At 45.1% G+C, this 19,218-nt stretch overlaps 1 protein-coding gene across 2 annotated transcripts in view; it reads left to right on the top strand.

Moving 5' to 3' along the window:
* Nucleotides 1-9,735: 9,735 nt before the first annotated feature.
* PRDM15 (PR/SET domain 15) overlaps nt 9,736-19,218 on the top strand; it is a 33,467-nt gene continuing 23,984 nt past the window's right edge. For both annotated transcript variants that reach the window (XM_074147015.1, XM_074147014.1), the window contains exons 1-4: nt 9,736-9,775; nt 13,032-13,125; nt 16,934-17,087; nt 17,946-18,198. In XM_074147015.1, the coding sequence (XP_074003116.1) occupies nt 9,739-9,775; nt 13,032-13,125; nt 16,934-17,087; nt 17,946-18,198 (538 nt within the window). In that variant the 5' untranslated portion in view covers nt 9,736-9,738. The remainder of the gene's footprint in view (nt 9,776-13,031; nt 13,126-16,933; nt 17,088-17,945; nt 18,199-19,218) is intronic.

Below are 19,218 nucleotides of genomic sequence, written 5' to 3'. Positions count from 1 at the left end.
AGTTGGATCCTGAGAGCCAGCGGGAGCTATGCTACAGGTTTGGGTAGGGAGGGTTTGTCAACTGGCGTAGCTAACGCTGTGGTGTATCCCGTCAGGTGCTGCATGTTTCCTGTGCGGTTGTGTGAAGGATGCCGGAAGGAATCATTTTGCTCTTTCATGTTTTGCAATCTTCATGTTTTTAATAACTACACATTGGAAGAGTAGAACAAATCTCTGCATGATATTATGCAGAAAACTTCTTGTTTTCTGTCTTCCAATTTCATTACTTTAGATAATAGCTTGGAAACCACCTGTGAAATATTTTTTCCTTTTTGCCCCTTTTCTTACACTTTTGTGTTTCTGGATGTTCTATACAGCAAAGAAGGCGTGGTATTTATTTTATGAGAACTAAAAGATGAAGGCTTGCTTTTCCTTTCTAAAGAATTTTTCTGTCCATAATTGAACCTTCTTAATCTGTGGTGTTCTTGGTTTATTTTGCATTATGGCATTTTAGCTTTTCATTTGCCTTGATGGAGACAACCCGCATCCTTACCTAACCAAGATTTGCCTTGGCTCTAGTGTGGATTTTGACCGAGTAAGTAGTACAAGAATTACATTTTTCTTCGTAGCTTAAAACAATAAAAGTACCGAATATCTCAAGTGTGAATACAAGCTAGGTAGCTTTCTTAAAGTGACCAAGATCAGTCACTAAAGGGGAGGCAGTCCTTTATCCCTAGGTCACCGATATTTCATATTCGGTTCACCCCAGGAAGAAAGGACAGTCATTTCACTCCTAACTACGTATGAAACTTGTGAATCTTAGGTGGCAGGAAGGAGAAGGAATGCTGTGGTGGAAAAAAAGTTCATATTCATTTAAAAGGAAAATACCTTTGGCAAGCTTCATCAGCTTAATGGGCAGGTCATAAACTGTGCAGGCATAAATACTGGGCTTTATTCTTACGCTTTCTGTTAGATTTTCTTTTTCCCCTGCACTTTCTTTTGGGGAGAGGTTGGGGCTGCAGGTCATACAGACCTGTAGTCGCTGTCTTGCTCTTGAGAGGACTCGTCTTACAGCGCTGCTTTTTTTCGAAGTGCTCTATTGCCTGGGATGACACCAGTTTTGAGGATCAGTGAAATTTTACAGCATTTCCTGGTACTTTTTCAAGGGACAGCTTTCTGCTGTGTATTTCTTGTAGAGTTTTGGTGTTCCTGATATGCAAAGTATCATAGGAAAAAGCGCAGTCGACTACATGAAATGCTACCAAATGTGTATGGGGAAGCAAAATTAGACTCTTGCTCTTGTTTTAACAAACATCTATTTCAACTCTGGTAGCTCTGGGTGTTATAAGGAGCGAGAGCTCTATACAATGTGGGAGCCACGTGGCTTTTTCATTTTGGTTCATTGCAGTTTTTGAATTGTAGAGCTGAAGTTTGAGTAAGCGTTTATCCCGGTACAGAATTAAGTATACCGTAGCTCCAGGCTAACACGTTCCCATTGTGAGTGGGAACAGCTGACCTCATGCTTTGACCTCCACAGGACCTAAGTGGATTTATTCATGTGTTTAAAGTCAGCGTATGCTTCTGTACATTGCTAAGCCACAGCCTTGGTGACAAACAACTCAAGATTAACTGTATAACAAGGGTGATTACTTTAAGTTAAGGGTGAATAATATAATTTCACTCAGGATATCCAAACTGTTACTATGCAAGGTGCTGGCACGGTGTGAAAATAGCTGGGAAGGATGGGTCTGAGGTCTTTCCGATATTTTAACTCTGTTGTATTTCCCAATAATGTATTATGCTCTGATATTCCACGTGGGGTAAAACATTTTTTTCTAGCATTCAACTGTGATAGTCACTTTTTCTGTGGTGGGTTGTTTTTTTTTTTTTCTGTGCGTACACAAAATTAAGTTGGTGCAATTAAGAAGTCTATGATGTACAGATTTATTATATCACTAAAAAACCTGAGGATTTTTTTAAAGAAATAACTACTGCTGTACATACAATAAAAGCCAATTGTCTCTGTGTAGCGTGCTTTCCTACATACCTAGTCAGCCAAGCGTAACAGATGGTTTTCTACCTTCCTTCACTAATTTGACCTGTTGCTTAACACAGTCCATTTACCTGTTTATTCAGGAGCAGAGTTCTCCACCTACACTGTGCTGACACAGCGGGTTGTTTCTGATAACCCTGGCCATATCCGGTAGCCCCTTCTTGCTCCTTGAGAAATCACTTGAATACATGGGCTGGGTGGGAATCTAATGGAAAAAGGAATTGTGGACCTTTTTGTAGTTGTTGTTGTTTTTCCTTTCAGTTATGTTGTATTACCCTGAAGCCGTTAGCAATTAGCGGGGGCAAAGAGGGAGGAGTGTTAGGGCCTAGATTCTGTATAGAAGACACCAGAACTAAAATGAGCACAGCCTGCGAATGTTGCCATCATTTTACTGAAAAAGTTACGTTCTAAATTAATGCTGCCACAAAGCCCTACCAGACTGAGGAAAAAGAAAATAATCAAAACCCACCAGAAGTAGGCATTCACATGAAAATACCCATGATAGTGGTTTTATTTCCCTTCCCAAAGTGAGTGCGGTACCTCTTTTTGCAAGGAAATTGTATGCTACCTCAGTGGGGGTTACTGCCTGCATTTCTATACCAGTTTATTTCATGCTCTTGAAGTGCTTAGCTGAAACCTCCTAATAGTCTCCCAACAAATTTCTTACTTTTCCTTTCTGCTCTAATCTTGGGTGAGCTTTTTGTAACTTGTGCGATGCCTTTAGTGTACACTAGCAAAGTGACAAGACCTATCAGAGCAGGAGCAGGAATGGATGTAGCACCAAGTCTGGCACCATACTCTTTCCTCTAGTTCAGTCTTAAACAACAAATGGAAGGGATGGTCATTTTTGTTCATCTCTCTACCCCAGCGAGCTTGGTGTAAGATGTAAGTTCACTGTCTGATGTTAACTCTGCAGAAATGTAGGAATACCAACCACAAAAAAAAAAAAAAAAATCATTTTGGAGGTACAGGATCCAAACTCCCATGCATTGTAAATCCAGACTGCTTCAGCTAGGAAACATAGAGGTAACCATTCTGAATTAGTTAATACTTACTCTGACAGAGTGAATGCACTGCAAGTAGAATAACCCTCCCCTTGCACACTGGATGCTGGAGATACCTAGGCAGAGGCCCAAAGACAGCACTGTGAATGTGAAAATGCACCGTACTGGGAAAATATGTAAAAGCAGACTCTACGAAACTAAAGGCCAGCCGGCTTCGGTCTTTGAAAAAGCAAATGACCCGAACGTGCAGTTAGATCCTTGAAAAATTCCCCATACTACTCGTGTGCTCATTGAAAACTTCTGGCAAGTCATTTTTAAAGAATAAACAGTTCCCCCTCCTTCAATTAACACTGTTTTGCCAAGAGGCGGCATTTTCAAAATCCAAACGCTGCACTGTTTCCGTTTACCCAAGCACTTAACAAGCAGCGAGTTACTTTACTCTCTGCACTTTCCTCTTGAAACCGGGTACGTGTGCAGGAGGGGACACGGGATGCTTAAGGTGAGAAGCAAGAAAGGGCCTGGCCTTGAAGACGTAGCTGTGAGAAGATCACATCCCTTGGAGAGGACGGAGCCGGCACCTGCTTCCCATCATCTTGGCGTCTTCAGGGGTGCTCTTACTCTGAAGACCAGCCAGTCCCGCCACAGTGGCGGGGAGCTCTGCAGAAGGCTTTTAGGGGGGGAAACCTCCATGGTAGGCGTTGCTTCTTACCAGAGGAGAAAGCTGGGGCACCTCGCTTGGATACCAAAAGCCTAGGTAATTCTTGGCCCAGGCCTCTGCTTCTGGAGGGGTGTTCTTGGCTGCGCGGCCAAAAAAAAACCCCACAGGGCCCACAGCCCTATGTGGGGTTGCTATGGTCCCCGAACACCTTCTGAAGGTGACAGGTCGCCCGTGGGACTCCTACCTATACCGCCCAGGAGCAGGGAGTTGTGCAGCCCAGTTCCATGGTAGCCGCCCCTTCCTTCCTCCTCCTCCTTCTCCTCCTCCTCCAGCCCAGAGCCGAAGCGCCGCGCCGGGGGCGGCCGCCCCTCACACAGGTGTTGTACCCGGCCGGGGCGACCCGCTGCCCTGCCAGGGGCGAGCTGGAGCGATGAGACCGCCGGCCGAGGGGCAACAGCGCCGCCGCCCCCTCCCAACTCCGCCGCCGCGGCCCGGGCCTCGCCGCCGTTGGGACTACACTTCCCGCCCTGCTTTGCGCCCGGCCGCGCCGGCTTCCGGTGGCGCGTGGTTTCCGGAGCGGATCGGAACCCGGAGTCCGGATCCGATCCGGGTCTGGCCATTCCCCAGGCAGGTAACGCCGGTTCCCCGCGCTCCCGCCCGCCGCGCACCCCCCCACACTCCCGGCCCACGCGCGGAGCACTCCACGCGGGACTCCCGCCCTACCGCCCCTCGCGCGGCCCGGCCTGTCGCGCCTTCTCTCGCCGCCCCGCCGCTCCTCGGGACGCGCAGGGCCGAGGCGGGGGCGGCGGTGGGGGTTCGCCGGGGCGGCGGCGGCTTCGGCCCAGCCGCCTCCGCCTCGTCCGCCTCCGCCGCCGCCTCCTCCTCCATGCCGCCTGTTCTTTGTTACAGCGACCGCGCCGCGGCGCGCGGAGGGAGGGCGGTAGGGAGGGGGGCCAGGCGGGTCCGAGGCAAAACCCGGCGGAGCCGCTCCCGGATCCCGGGCCGGGCCCGGCCCCGCCACCCGCCCGGGTTTCTGGCGGTCGCGGTGCGGGATCCCGCCGCTCGGCTCCCCGGTCGAGGGGCCGCGGCCGGGCCTCGTCCCGCCCCGCACAGGCGCTCGCACGCCGCACCCCGCGGCGCCGCCGGGATCTGGCCCCGCCGGGGCGGTGTGTCGGGCGCCGAGTGGGGCCCGGGCGGCGGCGATGGCTCGGTGGCGATCCGTTGGGGCCGTGTAACGGCCGTCCCCACCGCCTGGGGCGCGGCTGGTAAAGCCGTTGGTCTGGGGGGGGTGCGGAGCCCTGTGAGGGAAACGGCTCCCCCCTCCCATTGGGGCCGCGGGAGCGAGGAGCGCCTCGGTGGGGCAGGGATTCGCCTCCAGGATGGATAGATAAAGGGGGGGGGAGGGGGGGCTGCTTCCAGGTGTGAGGGCGGGATCCAAAGGGAAGAGGGTGGGAGGAGGAGGAGGACGCAGGTCTGGGAAGCGGCCCTTCCCGGCGGAGGGGCCGCTGGCTTTGCCTGACCCCTGCCCGGGCTCTCGGGGTGCCTGCCTTCTGGAAGGAGGTGGGGTGTGTTGATGGGAGGAAGAAAGCCCCAGCCTGCAGGACTTCATGTAGTTTTTCTGCAATACGCCTGTTTTCAGCTCGCGTTCATTAAACAAACTTCGCATATATTTCATTTCACCCTGGGCAGGGTGAACGTGATGGTGGGGAGTGATGGAAAGGGCAGGTGGCGTAAACTCAGCACTTGCTCTTGCTCTTGCTCTTGCTCTCTGCTCCCCCTAACTGGTACTGAAATCGTCCCCCTTCTCAGCAGTAACTCATAGCACGGTCATAATTACTTAGAAATACAAGGCCTCACTGTAGTTGACCAGGTATTCTGCCAGGTAGTTTCCGGTGAACAGATGTGACTTACATCGTGAAGAAAACAAAGGGTATCTTTAAGTGCATTCTGCTTGCACACATGTATTTGCAGTACCACACGTCCACTTGTGTTTTTCAAGTTACACTAGTAGAAGCTCACTCTAGAACTTTAATGGAAAACTGGAGAAAGAAGGAAGGGAAACTCCAATTTTACATTGTTGGTTGTCAGATTCAAATACAGATTGATTTGGTTTATTTTTTTAATTCCTACCTATTTTTTAAATCCATTTGCAAGATCAAAATTACTCAATTTCCCACCGGAGCCTGATTTCTTTCTTCAGCAGTTTACTAGGGGAAAGCATGGTTTTACACCAGGTCTTACATTTTTGGATAGCTTCTGGCTCAAGCGGTTCCCTGACGCTAACGCTGCACGCCATGCTCTGTGGGCACATACGTGTGACTTCGCAGCTCCTCAGTGTCTTCATTTGGCTTCCCTGGAGTTTCAGTATGTTCAGAGGTTCGTGTTGCTGCTGGAGTTTGTGTGCTTAGCTGCATGTTCTACTCCCAGGTACAAAATTGCTCAGTTAATTATACAAGCAGAAAATCCTAGTTTTCTGCTCTTTTTTCTGCAGTCAGAATCAGGCTTTGTACCCATGCTCTGATTTCTTCTGTGTAGCTTTTCACCTGATTTTTCACTGATTGCTCTCTATTTTATAAAAAAATACCTGGAATTGCCCAAAGCTGTGATTATCTCTGCAAGACAAGAACATGATTATGTGCAATGTGACTTAATGGAATATTTTTCTGATACAAATGCTTGAAAAGAAAAAAAATAAAAATCTGACTTGTCCAGAACAATAGCAGATGAGGGTAAAAAAACCTCTGAAGTCTACCTTCAGTGTCATCATGTGAGCTAGCGTGGCACTTCGTGACTCCGTTTACCAGCTGGAACGGGTGGCATAATGTCAATTTATTTAAAAAACTCTTGGGAAATGCAGTTGAGATTTGTGAGGAACTTGGAAGCCTATGGGTGAGAAGTAGTATGTGTCTGCAAAGCAGAATTGTTAAACCCATTTTGGGGTTGTTCTTCCTTTCGTACACTTTCTGTAAAGTAGGAACGGGGAAAAAAGGACGATGCAGAAACTTGCAACAAGGTGCAGACGCTAATGTAAGGTACTTTTTGTACCTGCGTGTTGAGGTGTGAGTTTATTTGATACACAATATGTTACCTGTTCCTGTTTATTTCGGAGCATAGCAGGCCACTGTGCTGAGCATAGGAAAGATGGATGACAAATCAGAAATCTTGCGATGTGGGAAAATGAAAGCACTTGCTGCAAAAATGAAAATCACACTAATGGAGATAATAACTGAGATGCAGTGTCCTTATCGACTACGTGAGGTGTGTTTGAGGGACCTTCACGCTTTCTCCCCATCACCTTGAACGACGTTTATGCCACTATGATTTCTCCGCCCCTTTGCTGCTATTCTCATCTGACGGCCCTTAGAACAAGACTGACGTTGCTGCTTCTGAAATGCCGCGTGTCATTAGTCTGCTGTTTGTGAAGAATGTGGCACAGGAAAGTCCTAGAGGGCGAATCCCTTTGACAAGCAGGTCACACAGCAGTATTGCTGGTCTTGCCGCACTGCGTCCTCTGCGTATCTGAACCATTGACCAAGAAGAGTATTTGTTAATTCAGCCATATTTTAGATTAAAGTCTTGTTAGGACACAAACTGTCTAAAAATGACTGGACGTACACCTCTTGAAGTAGCACACAGCATCCACAAAGCATCTTGGTTAAAAAGCAAAACAAACCATTTTTGACATCAACCTATGATGCGCTTTCTGTGGCTTGTTTTGCACGGTTATACTCTGGGTTTCCCTAAATACCCCTTGCATTGTTCACAGTGCTTCCAGGAAAAGAGCTTTTGGGAAATTCCCTGAGTTGCTGCACATGCTCAGCGCTGGGCTTTCATGTGAATGTTTAAGTGTTTTATTACATGAGTTTTGTCCCCAAAAGCCATAGCCAAGGAAGGTCTAGCTTGTGCCACAGATGAGCAGTGCTAGCCCCTTCCTGGGGAAGCAGGTGTTATGAGGGATCGTGCTGTTGACATCAGGTGGAGTTGGGGAGGGCAGTAGGGGAATGCCAGGGTGCTCAGACGCAGTCACCAAAATCCTCCTTATGCTGTTTTCCAGATAACTATGCAGCAGGATCCCTCCTGCCGTGACCAAGAGCCACAGCAACCAGGTGTCCCTTTGTATTTCAGTCAGTTCACATATTGGCTTTCCACCCAGCGCATCTCTGTGTGGTGATGGACTGACCTTTGCTAATTGGGAGTAGCCTATGGATTGGTGAAGGGACCTGTTTGCTCCTTCTGGTGGAGGCTTGAGGTGAAGTGGAGCATGGGTGCAGCTGGCAGCTGCATTGCTCCCTGGTGTGCACAGGTGTCATCGTGGCGTTAGCAGCAATCAGTCCTTCCTGAAACAGTGAAAGGGCTTGTGTGGGACCGGGACTTTGCTTGTGCTGAAAAGACGGTAGAGACAGTACCTGTGTAGCAACTGCTGCTCCAGGCTCCAGCCTGAGGCGTATTTCCACAGCCCAGCCAGGCAGACCATATGAAGCATCTGTATTCAAGAGTAAACTCGTAACAGGGAGTCCTGCTCCTGTGCTGATCCCGAGTAACGGCTGTGCTTGTGCACATCTTTGGCTTGGCTTTTTTTGTAGTAGTAGCAAATGCTTCATATTTTTGAACAGGGCTCAAAAAGGACAGGATCTTAGTGTGTCTTTGTTCATATTTTCTCTCCTCTTGTCCTCCTCCCTCTGATAGCTTCAGTTTTCTACTCCTTCCTATTTTCTTCTGGACCAGTCTGCTTGCTGTTTCTGCAGCTTCATTTTCTCTTAGACTTGGCTCATGATCTTCGTGTTGCTTTGCCTGTCACTGGGGCATTGGAAAAATTGAAAGGAGGAGAGCCTTTTCATGGTTAGAAAAGGGAAAACTATCTTCTGGATGTTCCTTGTGTTGCAATCTTAGCCATGCATAATCACAGCCTACTTGCCAACCATAATTTAGATTGTCTAAACTTAGTGGAGGAGGAACAAATAGTGTTTATGCAAGTTTTTAATACATACTGCCAAAACTGATTTATCAAAGTGAATATAGATTATTCTTACTTTATGGGTAAAAGCAAATTGGTGAGTTACCATTTCATGGAAGATCAATGATGGAGACGGGATTTGCTTTCCCAGGTTTTCTGATGCTTGTTACCACAGTATACTTTTGCTGTTGGAACAAATGTGTGATTATATCTGCAGTTTTTAGGATTTTAAGATTATTGTGTTGAATAAATAAGTAATCTGCCCTCGAGAGAGAATTTTTTTAAGCTGCTGTTCAATAAAATGTTGCACTGGCCTCGTTACCGCAGTGGTTGTTGCTGGCCTGGATTAGTCCTCTGGCCGTGCTTGTTTTCTGAGGCTCCACAGGAGCTTACAGCAGGGCACACACAGGAATGGCTGGAGGTTGGCAAGCGGAGGGATGGGGAACACGAGACAGCATTGCCTCAGAGAGAAATGCCTGTGAACCTACAAACATTTAGATTTCTTGGTAGTGATTTCAGCAGGTAGTGATTTGTGCTGCAAACAGTGTGGATAACACAGGGATGTTTTAGTTACTGCTGAGCAGTGCTTGCACAGCATCAAAGCCTTTTCTGCTTTTCAGACCACCCACCAGCACGTAGGCTGGGTGTGCATAAGAAGTTGGGAGGGGACACAGTCAGGACAGCTGACCCCAACTGACTGAAGGGATATTCCATGCCATATGATATCATGCTCAACATATAAAAAGCTGCGGAAAAAAGAAGGAAGGGAGGTCATTTGGAGTCATGGCATTTGTCTTCCCAAGTAACCATTATGTGTGATGGAGCCCTGCTTTCCTAGAGATGGCTGAACACCTGCCTGCCGATGAGAAGAAGTGAATGAATTCCTATTTTTTGATGATAAGAGTGGTCACTCAGGGATTTTCAGCAACTTCAATTTCTTTAACTTTCCACTGATACTCTTGCAGCGATGTATTTGGATATGCTCTGGGTCAGACAGCATCATTACTCCATAAAGGGATGTTTCAATAATATAGAAAGTAAAAGTCATTCAGAACTAACTTCATCTTTTGTGTTTTGACAGGTTTGAAAAATGGCTGAAGATAGCAGTGAGGAGACTATGTTTATTTGTAAGTATTACAAAGGAAAATGATCTAACTCTCATGATGTGACTTGTCTACTTAGAAAGTTTGAAGTTGAAGACTGAAACAGACTAAGTTTTTTTTTTAGAAAAGTGTTTATGTAAAGGAACCTCAAACAGCTTATGGAGGAGTAGAGAGAAGGTTGCTCATTTCAAGCATGTACATTCTCCTGGTTTTGTTGGCAAACACAAGAGACCTCTGAATGTGAGTTAGCAGAACAGCTTTTTCATGGTTGAAGTCAGTGAGGTTGAAGGCCTAACACTAGCCTAAGTTCTTTGTTTATACAACCAGCTTTAGCAACCAGGTGTGTCTGTGGGGAACTCCGATCTCTAGCCTGAGTTGAAGATCTGCAGCTCCACAGGAGGAGAATGCAGGCTTGTTATTCTCTCTGGACAAGCCCAGTTAGAGATGCACTGACTGCCCTGACAAGTCTCACTCATGGCATTCACTGCATTTTCTTGTGCCCCTGTGGCTAGGCCTGCGCTTCATGCAAGTTTGTGGTCTGCCTTCTTACATAACCCTGTGTGACAGACTGGGCTCTGTAACCTGTGATACATGGTCATGGTGTGTGAAGAGAGGCTGGTGTGTCCAGGGAGTGTGGTGGGCAGTGTCCCATGCTTGATGGATCTTGGCTAGTAGGCTTGCTTTCCAGTTGCATACTAGCCCTGCAGCCTCTCCTTTGTCACCAGCCTGGACATGCAGGATCTGGTATTACAGTGGAAAAAAGTTAAGAGATGTAGAGTCTGCTTACCTCCTTGTATGAGCAGAGAGGTCCCACATATTGTGAATCTGATCTGGGAAGAGCAGAGTATGGATCCACAGTCTTTTACCCCTGATGGCTCCACAGCTGCACATGAACGTTATGGCAATAATATCAGAAAGTTCCACTTTTCCCCCCACCACAGATTCACCAGGGTTCCTTCAAAAATAGTGTTGACTCAATAGGCATTTTTATTGAGTTGCAGATACCAGTAGTGAAGTTACCTTATCTTCCTCTTCATAAAAAGACCCTGGAGGATAGCTACAAGGATGAGGATGTGATACCATTCCCTAATTGCACAGATAGAAGGTGTCACACAACACAGTTCTCACCCTTCCAGTGGAGGTTGTGGTCATTGAATTTCTTGAGCTTCTTGTGCTCTCTTTAAGTTTTTCCTGTGGGATATGGTGACTGCTTATGTTCTGAAAAAGTCAGTTGTAAATGATACCGTGCACTCCCATAGTTAACATCATTGAATACATATTTCATAGACATAAAAGAGTGTTGCAATATTTTTTGTAGAAGTCTGTGAATATACTCGCCCAGGGTATTTTACCATTTATCTCAAGCTTAGTTTTGTGATTCTCCTGTGGCTGTAATCTCTTAAAACTGTCACATATGGTAAGTGTGACAGCCTTGGGGAATGTCTGCTGTAAGGCATCCCTTAGATTTTGAGAGACTTGCTACACAATGTTAGTATTATACTCTCCCCTGCTTGTAGTTTTGGACAGTGCACCTTGTTGAACCTGTGCAATGGCTGTCAAAAGAGAAGGGCAATGACAAAGTGCTTGTTTCCTTTGGCAGCAAAGCCTGTTGAAGAAGCTGTTGCTCCGGCTGCTCTTTCCTTTCCCCATTGGTTATGACAGCCCTTTGTGGATGATAATCCGATTCTTTTCTGCAGTCTGGTTTACATTTTCCCGTGTGGCTCCTCCACCCCCTCTGGTTTTGGAAATTTGTATTTAGCCCAGATTATTTCAGTAATATTAAACTCAGTGTGAGCTACAGGCACGCCTTAGGGGGGCGGGGGGGGGGATAGGTAAACAGCGTGGGACAAGGGAGGCTATTTGGCTGTAGGCTTAGTTTTGGAGGTGGTGCTATGTGGATAGCACTTGCCCACTGATCTTTTCCTCTGATACAGCTATCTGGTGCCATGCAGCAAACTGGACTGGGAACTGCATTCAGCTGACAAATAAACTGGTGGGAAAAGCTGGTTGTTTCGTTCCTTGGTTCACCAGAGGATAGCACAAACAGCTGTACAGGAAGCAGCAACCAGGCTTGGGGGTTGCGTGAGCTGATAATGCTGTTTGTCAAATGTATGTGGATTTCCACTGCTGAACTGTTTTAATTGCCAGAAGAAGAAACAACGTGGAGCTGTGCATTGTAGTTTGGAATCCCTTTTCCACATCTTAGAAGAAATCCTTTTGTTAGTTCACTAGAACAAACACTAGGAGGGAGAGGTTTCCAGTTAGGAGTACAGAGTAGCTTTACCAGAGGGGGCATAGCCTGGAATGAAATGGCTTTTGTCTTGTTCTTTTCCTAAACAAGGTGTAACCAGCTTCTACTTTGCATCCTTACTGGGGTTACCTGACTTGCCCTTGTGAGTGTGGAGCTCAGGTGGAAAGTACACTATAGGAATATAGCCCCTGTGTGATGATCTCTTCTTAAGCTGTGTCAGCAGCTGACCAGACAGGGCAGTTTGACGACAATTTTTCACAGTGAAGCAATGTATATGCATTTGAAATCCTGTTAAGTCGGCTTATTTTAGAAAACCTCAAATTATCCTGATCTGAAAATCGTTTCTTAGGAACCATTCAGTTCTGGGTAATTTACAGCCACTTAAACTAAAAGTTGATTTAGGTAAGCTGGCAGTGAATTAAGAGGTCGCCAAAGTGTATTGCGCAGCCAGCTGACTTGTTTGGAAAGACACCAGAAGGTATCTTGGAGGTATCTCTCCCTGTGCAGTGAGTGAGGAGCATGAGCAGGTCAAGTGTGGCTGTGGGCAGACCTGGGTTCCCATGGTGTGCTTGTGCCCTGCTGAGGTCCCGTGCCAGTGCTGCTACTGGGCTTATGCCTCCTGTCACTAAAAAGACCACGCTACCCGAGCTGATTCGAAAAGCCTGGGTTCTGGTGAAGGTAGTAACATGATTTACTTTAGCTGCTAGATGTTACTTCGAAGAATAATGCCATCTTTAAGCAGAATATTTTCTGTGGATGTAAGGCAATTATTTTCCTTTAAGACAGAATTTAAACAATTTTCTGGTAGTACTTATCACAGTGTGTGTTATCTCGTCTACACAGGTGCCAGGTATCAACTTGATGTTCAATTATACATGTTCTTTTAAGCAATATAAATAAACATCTGCCTCTATATGCATGTATTTTGCCTGGTGCTAGATTTTGTATTTGGCCCTTGAAAAAAGGAGGCAGCTGTCTTACAAAAGTATTTTCCATCAACCTTTCTGTGTGCCGTCTGCTTCCTTGCAGGGTGCGACGACTGTGGGCTGTACCATGATTCAGAGTGTCCTGAACTGGGCCCGGTGGTGACAGTCAAAGACTCTTTTGTATTGAGCAGGGCAAGGTAAGGAACAGTTGTGTTAGTTCTGATTAACCTAACACCTGTTTTAGTTCTTTAAAATTTATTTGCTGTTTAATGGGTATCACGCTTGCAGCTGAAAAGTAAAGTCCCAATCTGTGGAATGCACGTGGCCTTGATTAAATAGAAAAATTGATGCACACACCTAAGTGCTCTACTGAATTGAAGCCAAAAAATAACTTGCTGCTCATCAGGACTTGGCTTCTTTGCTGAGGTTTCTGGCAAAAAGTCAGATTGTGTCAGGTGGGATCATGGCTTGGTCGAGTACCTGCAACGTTTTCTCCTCCTCAGATGTACTGTATTAGTTTCAGAGAAGTGTGTGAAGATTCCTCATTCGTATGAATGGTTGTGTCCTCCTGCTTGGTGTAACCTCTGTAGTTCCTTCACTGAGAAGCAAAGCAAGTTGTTCTCATTATTGTGAGTCTTTACGAATGATACGGGGTAATGCTTCTGTCAGAAAGTCTGTGATAGCACAGCAGAAACATTCACGCTTGCCAAAAGAAACAAATAGACTAAATCTAGTTAGGAGAAAACAACACTGAGTAGTGATCTTTACAGAGAAAGGCAGTGAGGCATTGTCAGCAAAATTCATATTAAGGTGTACAATGTAAGGCTAAGGAAAAGAAACAACTATTGTGAAGATGCAGTACAAATCCAAAAAGAGAAGAGAGTTCAGATGTCTTCATGTATTATATAGGGTGCTTAGAGCTTGAATATTTTGTCTTGGGAAGTCACAAACAGAAAACATGGGCATGTGGGCAGCAAGTCTGACACATGCCGGCTATCTAAGCCATACCACGTATTTCCAGGATCATTTTGTAACAAATACTGAATGTGCTGGGTATGCTGCGTGGGTGCCATGACCCCTCTTTGTCTGGGCAGGATGCTCTTGGTGTCCCACAGTGTACACTGGCTGCGCTCATGCAAGAGCCGTGGTCATTTTTCCGGGCCTTCCTAGAAAAGGACGCTCCCTGCAGCTCCTGCCAGGCACCACCTTCCTGTGCCTGGAAGCCTACCATGAATGATTTCCTGCAGCAAGTGTTAGTGGGGGCTACTCTCTTAACAGCCCTGTTCTAGAGGTGCTTTGTTCTTGAGGGTAATTTCAAAATGCCCATAGGGATAATAGAAACTGGTGATGGAGATGCTTTTCTTTTACACAGAAACTAGGCGGTGCAGTTAAGTCTCTAGCCCATACCAAGCAGATTCAATAATGAGTTAAATTATTATTTCTTACCTCATCTTTTTTCTTTCTTTTTTTCACCCTGCAATTTAATGCTCTTACTTGTTTGTAGAGTGAAGAATTACCATAGTGTCCAGATGTTCCAACTGTGAACATTTGCAAATATGATGCATGCACTGGTTTTCAGCCTTTTTTTGACATGCCGATGCTAAGTTTTCTCTAGGGGAAGTGTGGGCTGCTGGATAGTGGATTTGAAAGGAGAGTTTAAAAATGGCCGTGTTACAGAAAAGTGTATTTATTTTCCTGAAGAGTTAATGGCTGAAAACAGCTAAGATAAGAAAGGGAAAGAAGAAACATAATTGCAGCCTTTATTTTACATCTAGGGAACAGTAGCTGAGAGAGTGAGTTTTTGAGGTTGAGGGCAAGTTTAACCACAAACTGGATATGAATCTCTTAAAAACCAGCCTAGTTGCTTAACCACATGGTCGTTGTTTCCTCTGTCCTACTGAAAAGATGAAATGGATGCTTTATGGTTTGAAAAGGAAGTGTTGAAGAAACATCTCCTGAACTTCACTGTCTCTAACATTGTGTATTTTGTTATTAAAACTGGAAGCATTTTTTCAATTCATTTGCTTATCACTGTTATTGCAATCTTGTATTTCTTTTCATCTAGACAGGAAAGTCGATCTGCTAGAGTCAGCTTCTCTAGAGTAGTCAGTAGCCTGATTATTTTTAGCTTTTCATCTGTTAGCACAGACCTGAAAAAACAGGGTTGCATTTAGTGTCTGTAAAACCAATATGGTGATTCCAACCATATGACTTTTTTTTAAGATGTTCTCTGTCTATTATATGTAGTAACAATATTTACTACATATAGTTCTCAGAAGCTTGTTTGGTAAATGAGAGAGGCTGGGAGCACAGAAGCACTTGTGATCCATTTATCAATGTTTGTAATATGGGAGCTAGAAGACAGAAGGGAAACTTAGGGCTTTCATCTTAAGGGCTGTGATCTGCATAAGTATATAAGTTGTTAATTTGGGGAGGGATGTAGTTTATTTTTTAAAATAAGCATGATCATAACCAAAGATCTGTAGAGTCATAGGATAATTCATTTTGGAAGAGGTCTCAGGGTATTCCAGTCAGAACCTATTCAGCCTGAACCGCTCATTTTTCATTTTTATGCATATTGTCTCTTCTGCTCTTGCCATGAGGTCATGGGAAGCTCCTGACATCTCAATGACGTCCCTGTAGGTGTGCACAGGTGGCTGTTTGGGCCCCCACAGCCATCTCTTCCCCAGGCTGATTAAGCTCTGCTTCCCCAGCCTCTCCTCACAGGGTGACTGCTCTAGCCCTTGACGGTCCTGGCGGTCCTCCCCTGAGCTCACTCCAGTTTGTCAATATCTTTCCCATATCGGGAGCCCAAACCAGGAGGCAATAGACTCAGCAAGTGCAGAGAAGAGGGGGACAATCCCTTGCCTCAAACTGTTGGCTGCTTCTGTTCATACCATCCAGGATGTGTTTGACCAGTTTTGCTGCTGGGACTTGCTATGGCCTTTTGTCCAGCTTGCTGCCCACCGCAGCCCCCAGGGTCTTTCTCCCTGGTGGTGGTACTGGCTGGGGTTCTTCCTTCCCAGCTGCAGGACTTCTCATTTGTCCTTGGAATTTCATGTGGTTCCTGTCAGTGTGTATCTCCATATCCCTCTGGTTAGCAGTCTTGCCCTCAGACGTATGGACTGTCCCCCTTGGTTAATGAGATCTGCAAATTGCATGAAAGTGCACTCCATTGCCCCTTCTAGGTTGTTGATAAAGATGTTAAACAGTATAGGTCCCAGCACAGACTTCTGTGGTACCGCAGTTGTTGTGGCCTCCAGGTGAAGAACCATGACCGTCTAAGCCTGACCACCCAACAAGTTATTTACTTGAGTAGTTGTGTACTCATCCAGGCCATAACATCCCTACTTGGATACAGAGATAGTGTTGAAAGCCTTTCTAAAATCAAAGGAAATGACATCCACTGCTCTTCCCTCATTCACAAACCTGGTCATTTTACCCTGGCAGTTTGTCAGGCATGTGTTACCCTTAATCAGTCCATGGTGACTGTTTACAGTAACCTTCTCATGTGAGAAATAAACGTCATAAATGCCTCCGAAAAAGTCTTGTTCCATCACAGGGACTGAAATGAGGCCAAACAACCCTGTAGTTCCTTATATCGTCCTTTTGCCCTTTTTTAAAGATGGGTGCAACATTTGCCTTCAGCCATGAGAGACCTCCCCTGATGCCCGTGATCTTTCCAAGATGATAGAGAGTAGTCTTAGTGTGGTATTGGTCTGCTCTGTCAGCACCCTCAGGTACAGCCTGTCAGGTCCCTGGATTTACATGGGTCGAGCTCTCTCGAGTAGGCTCTGATTTGGCCCTCCTTCACTGCTGATAGTTGTTCTCTTCTGTTTATTTATAAATCCTCATTGGAGTTAGAGTATTTTCATCAGAAAACTTTGCTGTCACTGGAGATTGGAGAAATAGATGTTGACTTCTTTCTTCCATGGATTCCTCCAGTGTTGTCCCACGTGTAACTGTTTGGGTTGTTTTTTTCTCAATCCTCTCTTCAATTTTTAGGTCATCTCTGCCTTCTAATTTGGAGATAAGACAATTGGAAGATGGGACTGAAGGAGTATTTGCTCTGACTCAGCTAGTGAAACGTACCCAGTTTGGCCCTTTTGAATCCAAGAGAGTTGCCAAGCTGGAAAAAGAATCAGTTTTTCCCCTGAAGGTAAGACATGTCACATGGAAAGCAATAACAAGGAGTCAGTTTTACCCGTGATGAATTTATGCTAACACTATGGGGAAAAAAAATTATGTGTAGGGGGGTTAATTGGGACCTCATTTAGGCATGCCCTATAACAGACTACCTAAACAAGCATTCTCTGGGCAAGATATAGAAGAACCAAACTAGAGGCTTGTTCTTCATGTTTGATGTGAACATCCTTATAGGGGATAGGGTTAGGATACAGTCAGCAAAACTGCTTGTCTTTTACCTTCTGCATGTGGTGTTACAAGAGGGACAATGACTATGGCAGTTCATTTCAGTTGTTTTAATGACTGTCTTCAATTTGATTTTATTTGCTTAATGAGTGACATATGCATTAAGTTTATGGAACATGCAGAATAAATATTTTTTTTTTTTTGTCTTGCATTTGTTTTGTTCTTCTCTTGACAAGTTTTGGTAGGAAAAATGCTACGGTAAAAATTGAATTCAGTCTTACTCTTCAGTAATACCTAGCTCAGAAGTAAAGGCTTAGAAATGTGACTTGGGCTGATGGGCGTTTCACAGCTTGCTGTTTGGATTCCCTTCTATTCTCCTATATTCGGTCATTCAAATTTTGTGAGAAACAGGTGTCCATAGCAAGAATTCTTAGGGTAGAAGTTCAGTTTGTTCCCATCCTGTCCCTGGTTGTCTATCTCAGACTTAATCATGTGAAGTTGTGACTGATAAATGAAACATGCCTGATGCAAGTTGTCTCTGATGTACATTGAATAGAGGCAATTGCAAAAGCAGAAAATAAAAATTCTTCTTAACTTTGTGTTATGATTTGATAGGGTTTTATTGCATGCATGTTTTGCTTGGCAGGTGTTCCAGAAGGGTGGGCCCCTGGTATATTTTGATACCTCAAATGAAGATGATTGCAACTGGATGATGATGGTGCGACCAGCTACCAAATATGAGCATCAAAACTTAACTGCCTTTCAGCAAGACAATGATATTTACTTCACCACCTCCCGGGACATCCCACCAGGAACTGAGCTGCGAGTGTGGTATGCAGCTTTTTACGGCAAAAAAATGGAAAAGCCAGTGCTGAAGCAGGTCACTAGTGTTGCCAATGGTATGTGTGGGGGCCTTTTTTCCTTCCTAAGGGCCCAGTCCTGATAGGGACTGATAGTCCCTTGCTGTTGTAGTTGACAGCGCGGTTTATCAAGTAGGCTCTGACCCTGAGTTTGTTAGCCTTTAGAGTCAGGCTAACCTCCATACATGGTTGCCCTACAAGAAGAAAGGATGATACATCACCGTGATTTATCTGAGTTTTTGAAAACGGATGGCCTAGTTGATGACTCAGCCTCTTCAGAGTGAACAAACTGGATAAATAAATAGTTTTTAACTGAAGAACTGATGGTTGCATCAAAAATATTTCTGGGTAGAAGAGCAAAGGTACCTAAGTATCAGTGTAAGTCTAAACGTATATGCAGATTTGCCAAAGAAGCCATTCTTTTTCAGTTGTAGTGAAAATGTTTTGGTTTTACTCAGAACTGTTATACAGTTCTAAAAAGCTACTTTTGTCTTATACAGCCTTACATGGGACCCACTAGAATAAGAAAAGCTCAAGAGTGAACTGCCATTCCCCAATTGCTTGTGCATTGGCTAAGAAAGGCAGCAGATTTTTTAGAATCTAAATTAAAATCGCCTGCAGAAGTCTTGTTCTTCTGCCTCTTTGTTTTCTTCTACTTTTGTATTTCTATAGCTAAAAGGCATGATCCTTTAGCATTGCAAGGGCAGTTTCTTTCTGCTCTTGAGTTGGGAGTAGTCCCTGAATGGTATTACTGCTATGCTGAGTATAATTTGGGGTGACAAGTGGCTTGGGGAGAGTCCATTGCCATCAGCATGCTTTATGGCTGATCTTGATGGTAAGCACACTCTTAAGTGCTACAGCTGAATCAATGCGGTTAACAGGTTTCTGAATTGTAAGATGTTTCCAGTTGGTATTAATTGAGAGGTTTCATCTTTTTCCTCTTTATTTTAACCTGTTCGTGTATTTTTGTGTGCATATGGGTATTTAAAAATATTGTTCAGGTATGTCCTACTTTCTTTGTTGAGCACTTTCACTATACAATCCAGAATATGAAATCAC

This window comes from Numenius arquata, chromosome 1 (genome assembly GCF_964106895.1).
Source record: "Numenius arquata chromosome 1, bNumArq3.hap1.1, whole genome shotgun sequence".
NCBI classification, from domain to species: domain Eukaryota; kingdom Metazoa; phylum Chordata; class Aves; order Charadriiformes; family Scolopacidae; genus Numenius; species Numenius arquata.
Note: the sequence above shows the minus strand (reverse complement) of the source record. Positions and strands in the feature narration are given on the sequence as shown.